At 40.7% G+C, this 23113-nt stretch overlaps 1 protein-coding gene across 19 annotated transcripts in view; it reads right to left on the reverse strand.

Annotated features, from left to right (window-relative positions):
• LOC105486234 (alpha kinase 1) overlaps positions 1–23113 on the reverse strand; it is a 138851-nt gene that overhangs the window by 6931 nt on the left and 108807 nt on the right. For 18 of the 19 annotated variants that reach the window (XM_011748988.3, XM_011748986.3, XM_071093188.1 and 15 more), the window contains 7 exons: positions 12876–12935; positions 11139–11225; positions 10349–10425; positions 9307–9402; positions 7724–7828; positions 4390–6523; positions 1629–1782 (listed from right to left, as the gene is read on the reverse strand). In XM_011748988.3, coding sequence (XP_011747290.2) covers positions 1629–1782; positions 4390–6523; positions 7724–7828; positions 9307–9402; positions 10349–10425; positions 11139–11225; positions 12876–12935 — 2713 coding nt within the window. Of the gene's footprint in view, positions 1–1628; positions 1783–2854; positions 6524–7723; positions 7829–9306; positions 9403–10348; positions 10426–11138; positions 11226–12875; positions 12936–23113 lie in introns of those variants that run through there. The other variant, XR_011621079.1, reaches the window with a different exon arrangement.

Below are 23113 nucleotides of genomic sequence, written 5' to 3' on the forward strand. Positions count from 1 at the left end.
CTCTTTCTGTTATTTTCTTCTGACCAGAAATACATTGAACTCTCTGACTCCATTCTTTACGTCTCTTATCCTCAACTTATTTCTTATCTCAGGTCCTCCTATGGTGTACTCTGGTGTATCAGGGCTGCTGTCACAACATGCCACCAACTGGGTGGCTTAAATAACAGAAATTGATTTTCTCACAGTTCTGAAGCCTATAGTGGTCTAAGATCAAAGTTCCAGCGGGGCCATCATCCTGCTGAAGGCTCTAAGGAAGAATCTGTTTCAGGCTCTCTCCCAGCTTCTGGCAGTTCTTTACTATGAGGCAACATAACTACAGTCTTCACGTGGCATTCTCTCTGTGTCTGTGTCTATCTCCAAATTTCCTCTTTTTATAAGGATATCAGTCATATTGGATCAGGGGCCCACCCTACTCCAGTATGACTTCATCTTAACTTCACCAATTACATCTGCAATCCCTCTATTTCCAAATAAGATCGTAGTCTGAAGTACTCAGAACTTCAATATTGAGTTTTGGGAGACACAATTTAAGCCTCAGCACCTGCCCCTACTGCTTAGACATGTGATTTTGGGCAATTCCTTAACATCTCTGTGACTCAGTTCCCTCATCTGTAAAGTAAGAATAATAGCAGTATCTACCTTCAGAGGGTTTTGTAAAGATTAATTGAATTAGCATATAAATCACTTAAAACAGGGCCCGGCACATGTTTACCATAATAATGATAATAATCAATAATCTTTTTAAGAAATGTACTTCCACTGCTTACAGAGTCACTTGATTTCTCTATTTCTATTTATTTCTTACACTATTTGGATTTGAGCAAATAATAAGGCCAACTTTAAATGAAAAGTCATGGCTTATAGGTCTTTTAAAATATACAAATGATATAAAATTATGTCCTAAACCCAGTGAAGACCACCTGTGGCTACTAATTTTTCAGGTGAGTTTTTGTTTAAAAATTTTATTAAGAACTAAGGCCAAATCAAAAACTTTCCAGGCATTTACTTCACTGGGGCAGGGTTTTTAAAGATACCATTTATCCTGGGGATGTAGCCATTCCTGATTCCCTGCTGTGTATGAGTGGTATCTGAACTCATTCCCTTCTGCGTATAGCTTTTGTCACTGGCTGCACCCTCACTCCATCCCTGCCCCAAACTCCTGTGCAGGATCCATAAAGGGTTCAGCAATCACTTAGATCCCTGAACAGGCTTCATCTCTGGCCTCAGGATTTTCCTGCCTTTTTTCAGGCTCACCTGTTTACTTAAAAGTGTGCTTTTCATAATTTACCCTTTTTGCCAGCATTTTTAGTGAGTATTGAAGGCTCTCTGGCCTGCCATGTGACCAGGAACTTTATTTTTCTTATCAGTACAATATGGCCAATAATGTTTCCCTGATGGATTTGAGGTCCTGTAGCTAAAACATCCAGCAAAACAGCTGATATAACGTGGGTCCTCAATATATGGTAACTGTCGTTAATTAATTAATAATGAAAAGAAAGACGTGTAGAAATCTGAAAATATATTTTGGCTAAGTTTTTCAGCCCCTACAAAGTCTCATGAGTGATTACTTAACAGAAGGGCAAGGTTAGCTCATCTTACATTAGTATACAAATGTTTTTAAGTAATACCTCCCCAGAATTTCTTCTTGATGAAGATGATGAACCCAAAAAGCATTTCTTTGTCTGCCTTTTTTCTTCACAGTCAAGTAGTCCCCCAAATAGACAGCAGTTTCCTGGGCTGTCCACAATTCAGATTTTTTTGAATATTTTAACAAAAGAGCAGCTAGAAAAAAAAAGATGAAAATGAATCTTATTTTCAAAAGGACGTTACAATTCATGAATAAAGCTGATGCGACACAGGTCTTACACCACCTCACCTGAAATCTTCACTGTTTTATACATTTTTCTCTAATTTTCATCTCTTCTATGACAACTACAGTATTAAAAAGTTAGTGAGAAATAATAAAAAGGTAACACTTTATAAATTACAATGAGGAATAGCCTTTGAGTCACAAAATCCCTTGTTTGTGATGAAAAGGGATGAAGATAAGCATGAAGATTCTATATGAAAGTAGTGGAAAATAAAGGAATTTTAAAATCAGAAAGTCCCAGAGACCGTTTTAGGACAAGTGACACGTGCTTGCAACTTACTATTATTACCTGGGGATCCCAAATAATAGAAGCTACTACTGATGGCAGATCACATGAATAGAAATAAACTAGATAATTTTACCTAATAGGCTCCCGGCAGCTCTGGGAATCCTAGCATTATATATTCAAGTGCACCCTAATTTTCTTTTCATTGTTTTAGGTTGAGAAAGTTTGGAAATTATTTGAGAAAATGTAGCTACTTTAAAAACATGCGAACTCAACTGAAAAAAGGAAAAGATAGAGGAAAAAGTAGGGGCAGTCTCCACCTTAAAGAAAGGAAGAACAGTGCTAAGTAAGAAAGCATCTCTTTGAGGAGAAAGACCCACATGAATCCTAAGGAAGTACAACACTTTGTTTGGAATTAAAATGAAGTAAACAAAAGACCTGTGTCTAGATTGTGAAAATAGATAAATGAATGGGACATGTGGGAGAGAAAAATACTTAAAGCAAGATAAACTGACAGTTCTGGGAAGGGGTTGCCTACAGACTGGGTGAGATGGTGACTAGGGTTGGGTGACTCAGTTAGAGAAGGTAGATGGAAATGGAAGGTGAGTTGTCTGTCCACACACAGGACGGGTGATGAATTGAGAGAAGAAAAGAGGAAGGGAATCATTGTTTTGTTTCTGCCATTTTGGGCCTTGCTTCCTCGAATGTATTTCATCCACAAATTAGCAAACAATAACAAATAACAAGAAAGCAGTTACCTCATTGTAAGAAATGTGATTCCAAAATTGCAGAATCTCACAGTAAGTAAGAAAACCCTATTGCTGGAAATTTTTGCTTTTTTTTGGTGACAATGTGATGTGTATTTTAGTCGGACTTCAAGGTGGCAGGCAAAACATTAGAATACTTTGAAGCAGAAGCTCTCAACAGTGGCTTTAAGCAGAATCACCGGAGAGCTCATAAGAAATAATGATCCTGGGTCCACACTCCAGACCCATTAGATGGAAATCTCTGGGGTGACGCATTGGAAGTTTTTAAAAGCTCCCCAGAACGTTCTCATGTGGCGCCAGGGTTGAGAACTACTATTTAGTAACCAGTGCTTAGCAATCCATGTAGTTTGTTTCTTCTACGATGTGCTTCACAATCTTTTTTTAATCATTCAAATCATTTTTCTGTATAGTAGGAGGGCATTTTGATGTGATTCCTGGGCTAAGAGAAGAATCTCCTTCTGTCTTCCTCCCGGCTTGTCTACCACTTTTAAGCTGTGTTAGACATTGACTACTAGGTGGCTCCAGCCCAGGCTTCCTGCATTGGGCAGTGACATTGGGCTGTTCCTTAAGCAAGAAGTAGCTGCTGATTGCAACAGTAGGGGTATTGTAGTCTGGAAGTTTTATCCCCCCTAAATTCACATGTTGAAGTTCTAACGCACAAGGTGATGGTGTCCGGTGTTGGAGCCTTTGGGAGGTGATTAGGTCCTGAGGGGTAGATTCCTCATAGATGGGATGAGTGCCCTCATAATAGAGACCTCAGAGAAACCCTTCCCCCTTCCACTGTGTGAGGACACAGAGAAAAAGCGCTGTCAATGAACCAGAAAGCAGTACCTTCATCCTGGACTTCCAGGCTCCAGAATTATGAGGAATAAATTTCTGTTGTTCATATGCTACCCAGTTGATGGCATTTTGTTGTAGCATCATGAATGCGAGACAAGGACGCACTTGACCAACCAATTGGCTGGCAAGAAACCGCTTAGGTAGACAGGTGTAAAAAGTCCCTGCCCAATAGAAAGATGATATTTAACTAGGTCAAACCATGTCCCCATAGAATTCTACTGGGGATAGATAGAGAAAAATCAGTTGGTTGGTAAAAAGAGTCAAAGGAGAAGATAGATGCTGAGCAGATAATATGGCATCCAGCCTGTTAAAATCAGCTGGTTGGTAATGAGAATCAGTGAAGAAGATAGATGCTGAGTGGATGAGACGGCCTCCAGAGCTGTTTTCAACCCTTAGTGATGGTTGTGCCGGAGTCCTCTGAGTTTCCTGTCTCCCTCACTGCCTTGTGTGTCCTTAGAGCAAACCTCCAGTATGCAAGGTAGCCTGAGCAAGCCTCTTTACAACCATTAAGGTCCATCACAGAGAGTGAGGGAGACCCCTGAAGCATACATTTCTCTGTGAACTCACAAAGCATACCAGGGGTCTATTCCTTTCATGAGCTTTAAGTGATCTACATACCAAGCTCTTCAGAGCGCCCAAACATAGCTGCTTCCTGAGGGGGGACCTACTGAAAAGTTTGTACTTACTATGTGCTCGGTGGAGTTGGCTGGGCTTAAAAATCCCCGTATTCTCTAGTCTCTGAAACAGCCAATCATGCCTCACTCCTGCCAAGAGCTTTTCAAAGTCATCAGGTTGCAAGGTGCGAGCCTCAAGGATCTCTTGCCTTGTCTTTCCCGGCAATGAAACCCAAGAACTCCCACTGGAATTCAGATAGGACCAAGGACTGTCCCCCTCAGAAGAACCGCTGGAAAACACAGGTGATTTCAGCCACCACGCTGAGGATGAACTGGAGTTCTGGCTGCAATTTGGCACGTTTCCAGGCTCATTTCCTTCCTCTGTGGTAGTGCAGTCCTCGCTGAGGACAGGGAAGAGGATGTTACTGCTTACAGAGGAATTGGGGGTCTCAGCCCTCTGACCAGGCAGCTCTCTCAGAGTGCACAGTCTATGAGAGCCGTGCCCATTTGTACAGGGGACATCCGTGCTGTCGAGCAGTTGCCCCTCCTCATCCACCGTGGAGGCATCAGGGTCGATGCCCTGCTCTGCGACTGAACCACCACTTTTTCTGGAGTCAGAATTTTGAACAGGCCGATTAGGGGTGAAGGAGCTATATGGCAGCATGGAAATGTTTCCCAGAGAATTGTGCATGACCCTGTGAAAGTCTAAGGGTACATCTTCAGTGCTTTCTGCTGTTTCTCCTTCTGGGTCAACCCAGGAGGGACTAGCTTTAAATGTAGGGCCTGTGCCTCTTTTACCGATTTCTTCTGCCTGCTCTTTTTCCTGCCTGTCTTTCGCATCACAGTTGGTTTCTGGAAACTCATCAATTATTTCAAAGGCTTCTTCATCTTGGACTGAAGGATCTGTGCCCATATTCTTGGGCCTACCAGAATCAGAAGACCAAGAAGCAGAACCATATGAGGGTCTGGAGTGAGCAGAAGTATTTCTGGGTGCCATATTTCTGACTTCCTGGATACCTTCTGGAGCTCCTTCTAGAAGCCCTGCACCAGGGGCCAAGAAAGTACCTGGGATATTATGAGGAGGGAAGGGTGTCAAGGGCAACTGTTCATGCGGCTGATTTTGAGAAGGCTCTGCATTGTCATCTTTGGGTTCCTGAAGAGAGAGATCCTGAAGCTCTGAACACAATGAATGCACAGCTCTGCCTTCCCTGTCATTCTCTAGCTCCTCAGACAAGGCAGTGGAACACTGAGTGTCCACCAGATGTTCTTTGCCAGGCTCTTTTCTGGCTGACCTGTCATCAACATGATAATTCACTTCCTCCCAGCTTGCAGAGGAACTAAACCCTGATAAGTTGCTCCAAGCACTGGAGCTCTGGCTGCCACTCAGAGACTTGTTGAAAACAGCTCCCCCACCATTGCTGTAGTCCGATGGCTCAGTCTCAGTCTCTACATCTTGATCCAAGGAGACTCGAAATACATCAGAATGGGTCCAGTTTCTCCTTCCTCCCCTTCTGAGTTCCCTCTGAACATTCTTAGCCATTAGAGAGGAAGATATTCCTGTGTCTCTTTGACAATGTGGCTTTTCTTGAGTAGTACTCACAGTATCTATGTTTTTTGTTTCTGTTTTTAGAGCAGTGATACAGACTCCTGTTTTTGCACCCTTCTGTTCATTTTTGTTGTTTCCACAATCACTTTCAAATACTTCACACACCGAAGTATGGTGCTGTGAATAGGTGTCAAGGATTTTTTGGAAATCCACTTGCCCATGCAAGATAAGTTTATCCAACCTGCACTTGAAACTCTCTGGAACATAAGATCTGTCATCTAAATTTGAGAAGCTTTGAACTTGTAAATGTTCCTTCACCTGGGCGATCACAGACATAATTTCTTGAGACAGGGCTTCTCTGTCCTGACTTCTGGAGGAAGTGCTGAAATTGTACAGCTTCCCCATCGATTCCTTACAGAGCTGAATTGCTGCATGGACTGTCCCTGTCTCCCCATGGAGCCTTCTGTGCACTGTGGTGAGACCAAAAGCAGCTTTGACAAAGCTGTGAAGCTCCTGTTTTCCAGTGACAGGCTCATCATCTCTCTTGGTGAGAAGGCCAATCTCAAAGGCCTCTTTGGCTTCACACAGATAAAAGTTTTTCATTTCTGGAGGACAGTCATTTGAACTACTATATGACAATAAGCACGTGCCACGGATATTCTGGGAAAAATACCGAATACCAAATCAGATATTGAATTAAAAACTGGAAGTGAATCAGGACAAACTTTTCATTTCTGGAAGACAGTCATTTGAAATATTATAGAAAAATGAACACATGCCACAAACATTCTAAGGAAAACGTACAGCAAACATTGAGTTAAGGACCCGAGGTCTTTTTGGTGAATCAGAAGGAGGGATGGGGATGTAAGCGATTGGCTGACATGAAGGGTTAAGAAATGAGCTTCAATTACCATCCTATTGTATTTCTGATACATTTTGATTAAAGATGATAGACTTGTGTTTGTTGCTGTTGTTAGTTTTAACAGAGTCCATCCATGGAAATGGATACAAGTTTCTCTATGCAAATAAGGATGCTATATATGAATACATCATTCATTTAATAGTCGAAACAATAGGGCATTGGTATCCAAATGCATCTGTGCATTTGAATCACCTGGGCAATATTCTAAAATTAAAGATTTTTGGATACCAACCCCAGAGATTTGCATTTAGTGGATCTAGGGCAGAGCTCAGAAATGTGTAGCCTTTCTTTGTTTCTTATTTTTTCTTTCTTTCTTTCCTTTTTTCCTTTTTTTTTTTTTTTTTTTTTTTTGAGATAGGTCTTGCTCTGTTACCCAGGTTGGAGTGCAGTGGTGCAATCTCAGCTCACTGCAAACTCAACCTGCCAGGCTCACATGATCCTCCCACCTCAGCCTCCCTGGTACCTGGGACTACAGGCGTGAACCACCACACCTGGGCAATTTTTTTTTTAAAATTTTTTGTAGAGACAAAATCTCACCATGTTGCTCAGGCTAGTCTTGAAATTTTGGGCTCAAGTCATCCTCCTACCTTGGCCTCCCAAAGTGTTGGGATTACAGGTGTGAGCCACCATGCCTGGCTGGAATACATATTTTGAGAAGGTTCCTCAGGTGATTTTGATGTGCACTCAGGCTTGGGAACCATTGCTTCACAACAGGCAACATTCTATCCTTGGGCTGAATTAATTTAGCTCCTAGTAGGCTGTCAAAACTCCGACAGATAAAATTTTTCCACATGTGGTGTGGAGTCTTATCACAATTGCCACTGATGAGACACAAAGCCTATTTGAAGGTTAAACCTTTCCCTTCTCACTGATTACATCGGAAAGCACCCTGGGGAGAGGTCCTGTGGGGGTTTGAGGAAGGGCCGCACTCTGTTTACCACAGCTGTGAGCACGAAGAGTGGCGTGTAGGCACTGAAGGCAGCTGCCAGCTTGCAGGCTTCTGCGGCGGACAGCACATGGTGGTCAAACTCCTTCAGCAGGCTCTGTGAGAAAACAGGAGGCTAAGTGGAATGGTGATAATTAATTATCAATGAGCAAAAAACAGGCTATGAAATAGTTTTGCTTTTCTTTCATGATTTCAAGGGACTCCTCACCACAACCCATTCAGAATAGTGTCAATAAAGAGTAAGTGGGTCTAAAGACCACAAGGTGTTGACTTTGCTTTTTCCCAGCAGCCACACACCTGTGCAATAATTTGGGTGAGCTTCTTTGGAAGATGGTGGCAGTTCTTTGTTCAAAGGAACCTGCAAATTTTGCAGCCAGATTAATTGATTTCTGCACTGCTCTTGGCCAAGAGTCCTTTAATTGATGATTTCACAGCAATTAGGATTCATTTATTAATTCTATAAATATGTACAGAGTACCTCCCCATGCCAGGGCCTGTTCTAGACACAGGAGACAGCAGGCAGTGAGCCTGCAAGGAGCTTACTTTCTGTTGTGGGGGAGGGATCAGTCAATATACAAAACAAGTGAAGTGTATAGTATTTGAGATGATGACAAATGTTCTGGAGAGAAAATAAATGGAGAAGGGGTTAGGGAGGTCCAGGATGGGAGGGAAGTGTGCAATTTTAAACAGTCATCAAGGATAACTTCAGTGAACAAGGGACATGATCCTCCTGTTTTGGTCAAACAGAAAAAGCAACATCTTAGATTCAGATTACCATCAGCAAGCTGTATGTGTTCTTTTGCTACACTAATTAGTACTGAGCATGGTTACCATTGTGATTGGGGTCTTTAATAAAAATGGCAATATAGATGATAATAAACACTCCATTTCAGCACAGTGTGAAGAGCAGCAGAACATCCTTGCCACTTCTCTGGGCTGGTCAGAGACCTGGGCTCAGCTCCCAGTTCTCTCTCTTACTGGTTGTGTAAACTGCAGAGGTTAGTTAGTTTCTCTGCACTGCATTTTATTTTCCTCTAAAATGGAGTGACACAATTTGCTCTACCCTCCTCATAGGGTTTTATGTGGAGATATATACACTTTTTTGAGTTGTAAAGTGATATATAAAAATTAGCAGTCATTATTATCAAGGACGAGAGCCTGGAACACGGGACTGATGCTCTCATTTAAACAGATGGTGATTATAAAGTTTTAAAATTATTACCCCTTTATCATCAAGATGGCCCAAGTTTGGAAACTGAATTTTGTGATACTCGGAAAGAAGTGAGGCTCAAAATAATTTTGTTGATATTCATTCATTCATTCATTCATTCATTCATTCATTCAGCAGTAACTTTCTGAGCACCCTCTGTGTGTCTGGTACAGTGCTGAGTGCTGGGATAATAAAGCCAAATAGGACCCCCCAGGACTCCTCCCCAGGATTCCTCCCATCTGTCTAGCAGGGGCAGCACTGAGCTCCCTGCCTCCCAATCTCCTGAGAAAGACACCCACTAATCACCCACCAATGACACCATTGACAGTTTTACAGATGATGCCACTCAGTGTTATGATAATTACCAAATTAATTTGTGGATTGTTTTTAAACTTTTCATAATCATTCTTGCTCATGGAAACAAAGATGTCTGCCAGTATACCTAATGACGTGGAGAGGCCCTGTAAGAAAAACACAAACAAGACACAGATTGGGAATTCACAGTGGATTACTGCTCTCACTTCATGGCCTAAAGGCAATGGTTATCCCTCCATATGAATGATTTGCCTATTGTTATTTTATTACTATGGCACTGGAGATACTATTTTTAAAAGTCAACATATAATAATTGTACATGTTTATGGGATACAGTGTGACATTTTGACATATGCATACATTGTATAATAATACTCTGACTTGGATATACTTTTAAATTGGCTGCCACAGAGCTTGAAAGATCAACACATACTAGGGCACGTGGGCCTAGTGTAAACACAGCTACTTCTCAGCTGGGTTTCACTGGGTGATCAATACTAACTTGTCCCTACTGCTAGGCCTGAATAACTGGCCCAAGGAAGAGTTCACATCACAGTCTGTATTGTAAAAGAATCATAGACAGCAATTGCTTACACAGATCAGGGAAATGTAATAGCCGGATGCTTCAGATAATGAGACTATTCCCACAGAATTCCAGAAAATGAAAATGTCAAGTAGGATTGACATATACTAGTTGATGCTACATAAACAATTGAAGTCTTCACCCACTCAACTCAAGAAAAATGATTTTACGTATAAGCAACTTGGCCATCTCAACTTTGCTATGCAATCAAGTAAAGGCTAAATATATAATAAAACAGATAAATGAATGGACCAGTAGAGATAAATATATAAATGGACAGTTACAAACGATTATAAAAACACCATCTATGCCCCAAGAGTCTAGATGTGAGTGAGGATGAAGCAAGACACAGAAGGAAGTTACTAACTGTACCTGGTCCTATGCTCATGAAAAATAAATAAAAATAGGACAGATGAAATTGATATATGAGAAATGGAATTGTATCATAAAGAGATAATCATCTAAAGACAAATACAGGAAAGGAGAAAAATAAGCACTAGACAAACCACCTTTTTATCCGGCTGAGGAAGTGACAAATATCCTACGATGGAGGCCCATATTAACTCTGCTGCTTCGTACCACATCCCTGAAAAAAAAAGAGGGGCAGGGAGAGGGACAGGGGAGGAACAGCTGGTATCTGTGTTCTTGTATGAGAGAATACCTTTGAAAACTAATACAGAAACAAGACTCATTAGATCCTGTTAGGAAAACTCAGGCTTAGATTAGATTGACACAGTAATGTTTTTCCAACTGTAATAGAGACAATTTTTCCATTTCACTGGGAAATAGAATTATTATATATTTATATATATAATATGCATAATATATGTAGTTTTCTCAGTATTTTTACAAAAATAATAATTGCCACCTCCTGTTAAAATTTCTCAAACCCTTATTTTGCATTCTAAAGTATATTAGCATTCTATAAACTTGAAAAATTCATGAATACCTTAAGGAATGAACGAACACAGTGTCACGGTGGGTATAGTATAAGGTGTCGCCATATTACACGGAGTCCTGCTGAACTGAGTCAGGTGTGAGAAATAACACTGGGAACCCTACAGTTAACATCACAATATACAACCGTGAACCTCTCTAACAAAGCTTACTAGAAAAAAAAAATTATTAATATTTGTGACACTCCTAGGATCTTAAATGCCATTCTCTTTTCGATGAGGAAACTAAGGCAAGTGGAAATTAACAATTTTAGCCAGATAAAAGAAGAAAATTCCACAGTGAAACCATGCAGCCAGGCTTCGTAAATGAGCTTTGAGAAACGCAAGTGTTAGATGATGGTACCTAGCTTTTGCAGAATCTGCCCTCTGATCTGTATACAGACCGACTGCACCAGGACCTTGTCACTTTCATTTCTGTACAGCCAGGTACCTAAAAGAAAAGAGGAAAACTTCCCTTGAATTATCAGAGATATTGCCTTGTAAATTAAAAGAATTTTCACAGAAGTCTTCATGAGCACATGTGACATCATTTTGAGAGACAATCTCGTCTCTACATTTAGAATCAGGTCCAAACTTCTTGCTGTAGCCTCAGGCTCTGCAGGAACTGACTCCTGTCCGGTCTCCAGTTCCCTCACTTACTCTCCGTCCACTCTAGCTTTATTTTGCCTCCTTGTAATAGGACTGGCCTCTTGCTTCATGGCAGCTGCACTTACCACTAGCCCTGCTTGGGATCCTCTTTCCTCTGGCTTCTTAAGAGGCCAGATCCTTCTTCAGGTCTCAGCTTCAGTGCTTTTCCTCAAAGGCCTCCACAGATTAATTTTTCTACACTGTTACCCCCACTGTCTTATGGTTGCTTTGCAGAGGGTGAGGTGGATCCCATCTGAGGAAAATTTGTTTGGATGTCAAAACTGATGACTCCACACGTGTACCAAGAGGGTATGAGAAGATTTATTGCTCACATAATGAGGCTTTCTAGGGTAAGTCAGGCTGGCACCCAAGCTGCTCCTTTGACTCAGGCAGGGAGTGGTGAGTGGCTTTGCTTGTCACTGTGACTGGGGTGTGGGGCCGGGTAAAGGTTCCTGGAAGCTGGGTTTGGGTGTGTGGATGAAAGGGCTTTTTGTTGTTTGTTTGTTTTAATCAGCCTGTCCAGTGTGAGACAAAAGTAAAAAAGGCTGTGGCTTGAAAACTGTCAGTGGTCAAACATCAAAAATAGAGGCAGACTCTTTACTGCCCCCTCACTATTCTCTGTCACATCAGATAATATTTATTTTCTTCCTAGCTTTGAATCCGTGTGTATGTGTGCGTGTGTGTGCACATGATGGCAAGAGTGTATATTGTAGTTTAGTGATGGTGGCCACAAGTGAGGGGTGCGTGGTTAATATTTGGATTCCAAACTATCTCCCCATTAGAAATGTCCACAAGTGTCAAGGAGTTTGAGGCCTCACATCCAAGCATGCTGAGTTTAAAAGTCCAGTGGAAACTTCTCAACTTATTGATAAACTTGCTAACTTAAATGCCCAGAAATTCAGACACGATATCTGAAGGCTTAAGTTATTTGTTACCCAATTATTAGGACTTGCTTCCTTTCATGTATAATTAAATATTGAAAGAAAATCCATTTGGAAACAAGTTTTATTAAAGTTCTTATGTACCAAAAATCAAATCTATCTTCTGAACCATTTAAATCGATAAAGCCAAAGCAGACTCTTCTGAACTTACAGGCTTTTATTTCCAATCACAATTTTGTTTAAAAGCTGCTATCGAACCTTTATAAGGCCCACAGAGTTACCTGCCTTGACAGTGACCGTCCATTAGATAACATACTCTGTAAGGAAACAGGCCAATAGTAGATTCCTTATCTTTGTTTGTTGTTGTTGTTGTTGTTAACTTAGAGAAAACAGACACACAGAGATGTAAGCTGCTTGATCAAAGCTTCTTCATTCATCAGTGGTAGAGCCAGTCCCAGATAGCTCTGAAAACATCTAATGTATGGTAACTATTAAGTCAGTAAGTTGTTATTAAATGAGTGCTCTGTTTGGGGCTGAGGTAAAGGTCATTGTGAAGATATGAAAGTACTCACCCGTTGCTCCATTGTTGCTTATTAGACTGCTCAGAATATACTCTGCTTTTAAAAGTTTTCCTGAAAAGCAGCAACCAAATGCCACATGATTAGCTGTGAAAATGCACTTAACAATTACAAGTCGTTCATGCTCTAAGATGAATATATTGCAGCAGGAACTGTAACCTCCCCTGGAAACATTCCGTTTTATAATTTAAAATCAATAACGACATCATCTATAAAACTGAGAAAAAAAGATGAAGTTTCCAGAAGTTGGTAAGGTGGGAAGTTGGACAGTATCTAAAATGGCTATTAGATTCATACGTATGTGATAATTCATTCACATAGAGCAAAGCTTGTGGAGTAGAGGCAAACTTTTGTAACAGGCTGTGCCACCTCCCTGTGAAAGCTATACTTCAAGAAGTGCAATGGAGTTACCCATGGACAGGAACTAGTTATGGAATTATCAGGAAGGAATTTGGAGGTGGGGAGTGAGGAGATTCTTTCTCAAGGGTTTACTTATTTTGTTACTACCACATAGGAAGGGCCTATTCTATGGACACCTGTTGGAAGCACAATTGTTTATCCTTTGAACCAAACATTCCTTTTTCCAGGTGCCTCTAAGCCCTACATGATCTGGCTTCCATGACTTCTTTGACCTCACCTCTAACTTCTTGTTCCTTCCTTCTCAGCCCTCTACTTCAGTCACAGTGGCTTCCTTATCATCCCTTGAGTAGACCAGGCTCATTACCACAACAGAGTTTTTGTATTTACAATTCTTTCAGTGTGTAATGCTTTCATCCCAAATGTCTGCAAGGCTTCCTCTCTTCTTCTTCAGGTCTTTGCTCAAATGTCACTGTCTCTGAAGGCCTCCCCTGACCATCTTATTTTAAATTACATACATAGATATATGCTCTGGCTGTGGTAGATTGTATTTCCAAAAAGACCACACCAATATATTCCATTCTTCATGCTTATTTGCAACGATGACCTGGTCATTTTTCTATCAAGAAGTGGAATCTAGAGTTTATTTCCCCTCATCAAGAACACAACTGGCCCTGTGACCTGTTTTAACCAATGGAATGTGGCAGAAATCTGGGCATTAAGGGATCTATAAATTTTGCCTTCCCTTCTTGGAACTTAGCCCAATGCTCTGAGGAAGCTGAGGCTGCCACATGGAGAGGCCCAAGCAAAGGAGAGCTGAGGACCTCTCCCTAAGCCTCCGCTGGGCTCTTAGCTGGCAGCCAGTACCAAATGCCTACTGTGTGGGTGAGACCATGACAGACCTTCTAGCTATCCCAGCTTCCAGCTGACAGTAGTTATAACAATCACCCAAACTACAAATTATGAGACTGAATAAATTATTACTGTTTTAAGCCACTAAGCTATGGAGTGGCTTGTAACATAGAAATAGAGAAATCACACGCTTAAAAGTGGAGTACTACTATAACAAAAATTTTGGAGACTTGAAGGGTGTTGAGACAAAAGGCAGTGAAAAAATTGTTCCTGGAAGTTTGAGAAAGGGAACAGACATTATACGTGCTGTAAAGTTTGGCAACATGGTCTCCAGGAGTAATGTGGACTGTAGCAAAATGTAACCAGTGGACTTGGTGTCTAGCTAAGGAGATACCTAGGAAGGATATTGAAAGTGGCAAAGTGTATATCTTTTAGTTACCCAAGATAAAGTACAGGAAGAAAGCGATAACCTAAAGAAGAAACTACAGTAGTCGCCTCTGTCCCCTGTTTCCTTTTCTGCAGTTTCAGTTACCAGCAGTCAACAGCAGTCCAAAAATATTAAACAGAAAATTCCAGGAATAAACAATTCATAAGTTTTAAATTGCGTGCCGTTCTGAGTAGCATGATGAAATCTCATCCTGCCTGGGACATGAACCATCCCTTTTTCCAGCAGATCCATGCTATCTATGATGACCACTCATTAGTCACTTAGCAGCCCTCTCCATTATCAGATGAACTGTCTGTTGGGTAATGCAGTGCTTGTGTCCAAGTCACCCTTATTTTACTTAACAATGGCCCCAAAGGGTAGGAGTAGTGATGCTGGCAATTTGGATATGCCAAAGAGAAGCTGTAAAGTGCTTTCTTTAAGTGAGAAGGTGAAAATTCTCAATGTAATAAGGAAGGAAAAAATTCATATGCCAAGGTTGCTAAGGTCTATGGTAAGGATGCATCCTCTATCCAAAAATGGTGAAGAAGGAAAAAGAGATTTGTGCTAGTTTTGCTGTCACATCTCAAACTGTGAAAGTATGGCTACAGTGTGTGATAGGTGCTTAGTTAAGATGGAAAAGGCATTAAATTGGTGGGTAGAAGACATAAACAGAAATGTGTCTTCATTAATGGCAATCGGGCTTGGGCATCTACTGGGGTCTTGGAACGTATCCCTCATGAATAAGAGGGGACTACTGTATTCCATTTTAAAGCAAGACTTAGAGAAAGTAGACACGGCCCAGAATAGTCTTTCCAGACAGCAAGACATTCTGAAGATAAATTTAAAATATTAAAACCTGGGGAAAAAGTCAAATTCAGGGCACTGGCAGTAAAATGTGACCTTAGGGTCAAGATCAAACCAAGGGCATGGCTGTAAAACACTTTAAGACCTCAGACCCTCTGACCAAGCAAAAGAGCTTCCAAGAATCTTAAGGGTGCTGTCCTGTATCCCTTTGGTTTGCAGCCCAAAGTAGCATTCAAAGATAAATGTAGGCATTTTTTCCCCCTAATTTAATATGTTAAAAAGTTAGAAAGCATTTAAAGGAATTATATCAGCTTGATTTAAGAAGGGCAGAGATAGTTCAAAATGAAAAGAGACACATCTGGGAGTCAAACTTTCTATAGGCATGGAGCAGGCTGAGATGTTTTCACAAAAAATATTTTATGGGCCAGGCACGGTGGTTCATGCCTGTAATCCCAGCACTTTGGGAGACCGAGGTGGGTGGATCACCTGAGGTCAGGAGTTCGAGACCAGCCTGACCAATATGGTGAAACCCCATCTCTACTAAAAATACAAAAAGTAGCCAGGCATGGTGGCGTGCACCTGTAGTCTCAGCTACTGGGGAGGCTGAGACAGGAGAATTGCTTGAATCCAGGCGGTGTAGGTTGCAGTGGGCTGAGATCTCACCATTGTACTCCAGCCTACATGACAGTCTCTCTACGTATGTATGTGTATATGTGTATATGTATGTGGACAAGGAAGGATGATTCAGAGGACAAATCCAAGAGCTGAGGAGAACCATTCTCAAAGAGAAAAAGTGAGCCCTAATCCAGAAATAATTCTTGTCCCCACATCAGGAAGACTTGGGATATATGCCTGGCTAGATTTTAGATTAATATGAACTGTGACTGCTGCATGACTCATTTTCCCCACTTTTGCACAGAAGCGCCTATTGAAATTATCTTTTCCTGAATCCCTGTTGCATGTCAGTTGTGTTGGAAGATAGATAACTCATCTTTTAGTTCACAAGTCTCTGCATCCCCAGAAGTACCTGAGAAGCTTTGTTTGTCCCTAAATGTACTTCAGAGGATAAGATCTTAAGCTTTGAACCTGAACCCTTAATGGCACGAGGCTTTGAGGGAGGAGTGAGTGTATTTTGCACATGAGAGAGATGTGTATTGTTGTAGCCAGAGCATGAACTATGATGAAATTATTTTAGGCCAGTAAATTTGGGGAGTGGCTTGTTGCAAAGTAAATGATCACAAAACACTGTCACCGCTTCTCACCTTCTCTGCTTTATTTTTCTTTGTCATTTATTGCCATAAGACACACTGTATATTTTAATTATTTCCTCATTGCCTAGGTCTCCCCATTAGAGAGTGAATTCTAAGACAGTAGGAGGTTTTGTCTGTTTTGTTCACTGTCCTGTCCCATGTACCTCCAACAATGCTTGGAACGGGGCAAATACTCAATAGATATTTGTCATTCATCCAAATACATGTTTGAATTGTGCCAGGGATTGTGCTAAGAGCTGGAGACAGAACGATGAACAAGACAGAGCCCCTGTCTTCAAGGTAATAATAGTAATAATAACAACAATAACAGCTACCATTTATTAAGTGTTTACTATGTGATGGACATTGTTCTAAATTATATATAAGCACTCTATTGTCTTCATTTCACAAATAAAGAAATGGGCCTTACAGAAGATAAGTATCATCACCAAAAGATATGAACCAAGGCAGCCTGCCATGAAAGTCCAAACTCTCCAGTGCTAAACTGCTTCCCAGAGATATCACTATTTCAGATGAGTTGTCCAACATGATATTTTTGTAGGGGACCATTTTCAGCCATGCAGGATATAATTTTCTTTCTTCACATTCTCTTTCTGTCATCAGAGGAGGGAACATACAGCATGAAATAATATCTGCAGGTTTTAGAGTTTCTCATCTTCTCTCCTTCCCTTACCAATTTTTAAAGTTACTGTCCTCCCTCCCTTTCTCTCTACTTCTTTCCTTTCATCCTTCCTTCCTTCTTTCCCTTCTGCCTTTCTTTCTCTTTTCTTCCCTCCCTCCCTTTCTAATTTCCTCTCTGTTTTAAAACGCCATTGTTTTGCTATTTTTTATTCTTTATAGTTCTATCTTCTCCCCCAACTTGAACCACTTGAAGATAATGAACCATATCTTGATCATCTTTATAACTATCCTAAAGGTCTAATGCAATTGTTGGCACATAGCAGGCTTTCCACATATATTTGGCCAAAAAAAGAAAGACAGAGAAAGAGAGAATAAAAGAAAATTAGTATCTGAAATCATGGTTTACAGTCGAATTAAATTTATTCACATCAATATGTTTAAAAAGAGAGATATCAAATGAAATACCTAAATGAATAAATTTTATCAAAGTAATCTCTATTCTTAAAAGATATATTTCTAATTAGGTTTTGTTGCTAACTAAGAATGGGCATTTAAAAAATACTGACTTTGTATTTACCAACCTTACTTAATTTCTTAATTCTAACAATTAATCTGTGGATTTCTTGGAGTATTCTGTGTGCAGCCATATCGTCTACAGATAATACCGTTTTTGTTTTTTCATTTCTAGCCTTTATACTTTTTATTTCCTTTCATTTTCTTATTGCCTTGAGAGAACTTCCAGGAAAGTGTCAAATAGAGGCAGTAATGAGGTACTTTTTTTTCTCAACCTGACTTTAAAAGGAATTCTTATAATTTTTCATCATTGGTTTTGCTGGAGGCTTTCAGTTACTTCCTTTGATCAGTTTAAGAAAATTCCCTCCAATGCAGGGAGGAACTTACCATTTTTCAGCTCCAACTTATCATCTTTCAGTTCCAATTCACCCTTCAATACCTGCTTTGTGATCATGCGGATGGATCTGGTAAGCATTTCTCCTTTGCCAGCTAGCAAGATGGTAAGGATGGTAAGCCTTGTCATCGTGGGTGTGGAAGGATGCTGCATGGCACGGGTGCTTCTCATCCTGACTTGATGTGCTCCTCTGGCCAGGCCACTGTGGGTACCACTTCCTCAATGCCCGACTCCTACAGCACAGGCTTTCATAGCTTTCCCTGTGCCTGACTCCTGCAACACAGGTGACTTCTGTAGCATGTCTCCTCAGCGTGCAGCAGTCAGTCGAACCCAGCAGTCAGTCCTCTCAGCTGACTTTACAGTGAAGTGCTGTCAGTTAGGCTCCTGTGGTGACCAGTTTCCCCTGGCACTCTGCAAAGGCAGCTTTGTGGTGAGTTCTAAGGCACAGCGCCTCCCCGTGGACGGTGTCCCCCAACACTCAGAAGGTGGGTTTCCAGTGAGTTCTGCCAGCATGGAACCTTGGTGACTTCTCTGCCATGCAGCGAGCCATGTCTGTACCTTCTCCAACAAGGTCTTGATCTCAGCCATGGTGTGTGTATGAGGGCCAGGAGCTCTTTTTTAGGTGTTCTATCTGAGTCCAAGGAATAGTGACTATACCTTATAACTGCTATCTTGCACTCTTTAGAGTTCTTTAGAGTTCTCTTTACTTTTCACTAGCCAAGCTCTCATTACTCTAATTCCCTGAAATAGTAATTCTTTGTATCAAATTTTCCTTGTTCAAATTACTGTGTGGTTTCTGTTACCTGATTACATTTCTATCCCTAGTTTGCATTTTTAACCTAAGTTGGTTGAAAATTTTATTAACTTTAAAAAATCTATTTAGGTGAATGCATACTTTTTCTTCTTTATTCTGTGCATGTGGTGCACTAAATGAATAGATTAAAAAATATTTAACTATCAGCCAGGCACGGTGACTCATGCCTATAATCCCAGGACTTTGGGAAGCTGAGGCAGGAAGATAGCTTGAGCCCAGGAATTCAAGACCAACCTGGGCAACATAGAGAGACCTCATCTCTACAGAAAATAAAAAAGTTAGCTGGGCATGGTGGCACGTGCCTGTAGTCCCAGCTGCTTGGGAGGCTAAAGTGGGAGGACTGCTTGGGCTTGGAAGGTTGAGGCTGCAGTGACCCATGATTGCACCACTGCACTCTGGCCTGGGTAACTGAGTGAGATCGTGTCCCCCACCCCTCCAAAAAAAAAACACAACAAAATAAAACCCACTATCCTTATATATCTGGAATAAACCTTCCTTGATTGTGATGCATTATTAATTTAATATAATGTTGGTCAATTTGGTAATATTTTAAGATTTTTTGCACCTTATTAATTATATAAGTGATATTGCCATATAATTTCCTTTTATTTTAATCTTACATGGCTAATGTATTTACCACATTCTTTTTTTTTTTTTTTTTACTTTATAAAGAAAAAGAGATTTAATGGACTCACAGTTCCACATGGCTGGGAAAGCCTCACAATCATGGCAGAAGGAGAAGGAGGAGCAATGGCATGTTTTACATGGTGGGAGGCAAGAGAGCATGTGCAGGGGAACTGCCCTTTATAAAACCATCAAATCTCATGAAAACTCATTCACTATCATGAGAACAGCATGGGAAAATCCTGCCCCCATAATTCAATCACCTTCCACCGGGTTCCTCCTGTGACACATTGGGATTATGGGAACTATAATTCAAGATGACATTTGACTGGGGACACAGCCAAACCCTATCAACCTAGGTGTAGAATTACTGTCATGTAATAACACAATGTTTCACTTTTTGAAGAACTGCCAAATTGTTTTCCAAAGTGGCTGCATCATTTTACATTCCACTAGCAGTGTATGAGGGTTCTAATTTCCCTACATCCTCACTGATACTTATTGTCTTTTTGATTATAGTGAGTGTAAGGTGATATCTCATTGTGGTTTTGATTTACATTTTTTGAATGACTAATGGTGTCATATTTATTCTTTTTTTTATTATTATACTTTAAGTTGTAGGGTACATGTGCACAACGTGCAGGTTTGTTACATATGTATACTTGTGCCATGTTGGTGTGCTGCACCCATCAACTCATCAGCACCCATCAACTCGTCCTTTACATCAGGTATAACTCCCAATGCCATCCCTCCCCACTCCCCCCTCCCCATAATAGGCCCCTACCACATTCTTTAGTCATCATCTTTTTTTACTCTCCACTTCTTCATTCTAAGTTCAATTTTCTCCTTAGAAAAATGCATCCTTTAGTGTGTATGTGAGTGTGTGTGTGAATGAGAAAGAGCTGTCTTGAGAATAATTCATTTTTAGTCAATCAGGTCTGAAAATGTTTATTTCATCCTCACTTTTGAATGACAATTTTGCTAGGTATAAAATCCTAGGTTGAAACCCATGTCCTCTCAATTTTTTGGAAATTCTCTTGCTTTCTGGACTCTTATTATTGATGATACTTTTTGTTAGTCTAAACATACTTCCTATATTAATCTGTCTTTTCTCTGTCTCATTGACTTTCTTATTGTTTGATTTTCTATAGTTTACCACACTAGGTATGGTCTAGATGTGAATTTATTTTAAAAGTTTTTTTTTTTTTTTTTTTTTTTGAGACAGGGTCTTGCTCTGTCACTCAGGCTGGAGTGCAGTGGTGCAATCATGGCTTACTGCAGCCTCAGTCTCCTGGGCTCAAGAGATCCTCCCACCGTAGCCACTGGAGTAGCTGAGACTACAGCTACATGTCACCACACCTGACTGATTTTGTTTATTTTTTTGATGAGACGAGATCTCCCTATGTTGCCCAGGCTGGTCTTGAACTCCTGGGCTCATGCGATCCCTCCTGCCTTGGCCTCCTGAAGTCCTGGGATTACAGGTATGAGTCACCATGCCAGGCCTAAAACTTTTTTGCCCAAGGCTAGATATACTTCTTCAGTATAAAGACATAATTTTCTCCAATTCTGAGTCTAGTTAGTCCTGCTAGAAGTCTTCTATGCTTCTGTGTTTTTTTCAATCTCTTTGAGTTTTTTAAACTTCTCTTTTATATTTTCATCTACTTAGCTCTCTGTGCTTCATTTTCAACATTTTCTTTAAATACAGTTTCCAGTTCCACAATTTTTTCCCCCACTGTTACTGGTATTACAGGAGTACATTTCTGGTAGGTCAGTTATGGGGTTGGAATATCTAATAAACTGGCTGTAGAAAATGTACCTTGATTTTAAGGTTGTTAGTGGTCATTTGTCCCAGGTGGGCAGCCAAGCACATGTTAGAATCTTTAGATCATCCCTTGCTAGTCAAGCAAGGTTCATAGAACAGCAGCATCTCAGGTCATACCAGAGATCTACTAAATCGGAATCTGCATTTTAATAAGATCTTTAGGGGATTCAGAGCACACGGAAGTTTGGGGAGCACTACTCTGGAGCACTACTATTTGTGTCTTTTTGTTGCTGGCCTGAATCGAGATTAAGTGAAACACTGAGAGTGAGCATTTAGAAATTTTTATTATCATTTGCCAAAATAATTGTATAACTCTTGAAGCTGATAATAATAAATACATTAAGCTTGCATTTTTGTATCTTTGTTTTTTACTTCATTTTTCTAAGGATTTATTTTATCTCATTCGCCCCATTGAAGCAGTCTGGTTGGCAGTTGGACACCCTTATTAGCAGATGAAATGCCAAAAGCTTATCTCACCAACTGGGAGGGTGTTCTGTGCTCCTCAGTCACGGTTTTGTGGTTGAATTCTTGTATCTTGTCTATATAAAAATGAACTTGTATGCTCTGCCTGTTTTGTGGGGAATTCCCCATCAATTCATCAATTACTATTACTTTCTCATTTTTTTCTTTTTTCTTTTCTTTTCTTTTTTTTTGAGACAGAGTCTCACTGTTACCCAGGCTGGAGTGCAATGGCACGATCTGGGTTAACTGCAACCTCTGCCTCCTGGGTTCAAGCAATTCTCCTGCCTCAGTCTCCCAAGTAGCTAGGATTACAGGCACCTGCCACCACACCAGGCTAATTTTTTGTGTTTTTAATAGAGACGGGGTTTCACCATGTTAGCCAGGCTGGTCTCGAACTCCTGACTTCAGGTAATCCACTCGCCTTGACCTCCCAAAATGCTGGGACTGCAGGCGTGAGCCACCACCCAGCCTGTTGCTTATAAATTTTAAGGTAAGGTCATCTTTAGCCAAGAATATTTTCCTGTGAGATTCCCAAGGTCCTGGGATGTAGATACTCCTCTAGAGCATAGTTTTGCATTTGATCTCCTGGGGTCCAGAAATTTCAGTCTTGAACAATTTTTTTTCTTAATTATTTGATGGCAGGTTTCCTGCTTTGTGGGCAGAGTAAATTCAGACTCCACACTCAAATTTGGCACAGAGTTGAGATTTTTATTTTAGAGGGGAGTTTTTTTTCCCCTCCATCCCAGAGCTTGGGCAGACAGCAGGCGTCCTTGTAACTTCTCTGCGCAGGCTGGTGGGATTGTTCAGTCTCCTTTTATAGCCTATGCAAACCTTTAAGAATTCCAGCTTGATGCAAATATTTTACTTCTCACATGGGCACAAGGCAACTATCTCTCATCTCTGCCCAGGGATTAAAATGACAGCCCCTTCCCTTGAGGTCTTTGCTCAAGTGTAACTTCCTTTGGCTATGTGTTGTAAGCAGTAGTCTACTGCTGTGATTTTAAATACCTTTTATGTTTCAGGTACCAACAAATCTTTAATTCACTATATTTATGTATTTGTAATGGGAGAAGACTGCACTTGCTCTGTCCTCCATGTTGATGGAATTGGAAATCTGAGTCTTTATCTGTAACTGTGGTTTGAAAGGTTTTGTCTCCTAATTTCAGGCAAGAGTGAGGTGAGCAGGCCTTATGAGTCTTCTCTCTTTTTTTGAGACGAAGTCTCTATCTTGTCCCCCAGGCTGGAGTGCAATGGCACGATTTCACTCACTG

This window comes from Macaca nemestrina, chromosome 3, assembly GCF_043159975.1.
Source record: "Macaca nemestrina isolate mMacNem1 chromosome 3, mMacNem.hap1, whole genome shotgun sequence".
In the NCBI taxonomy this organism is placed as follows: Eukaryota; Metazoa; Chordata; class Mammalia; order Primates; family Cercopithecidae; genus Macaca; species Macaca nemestrina.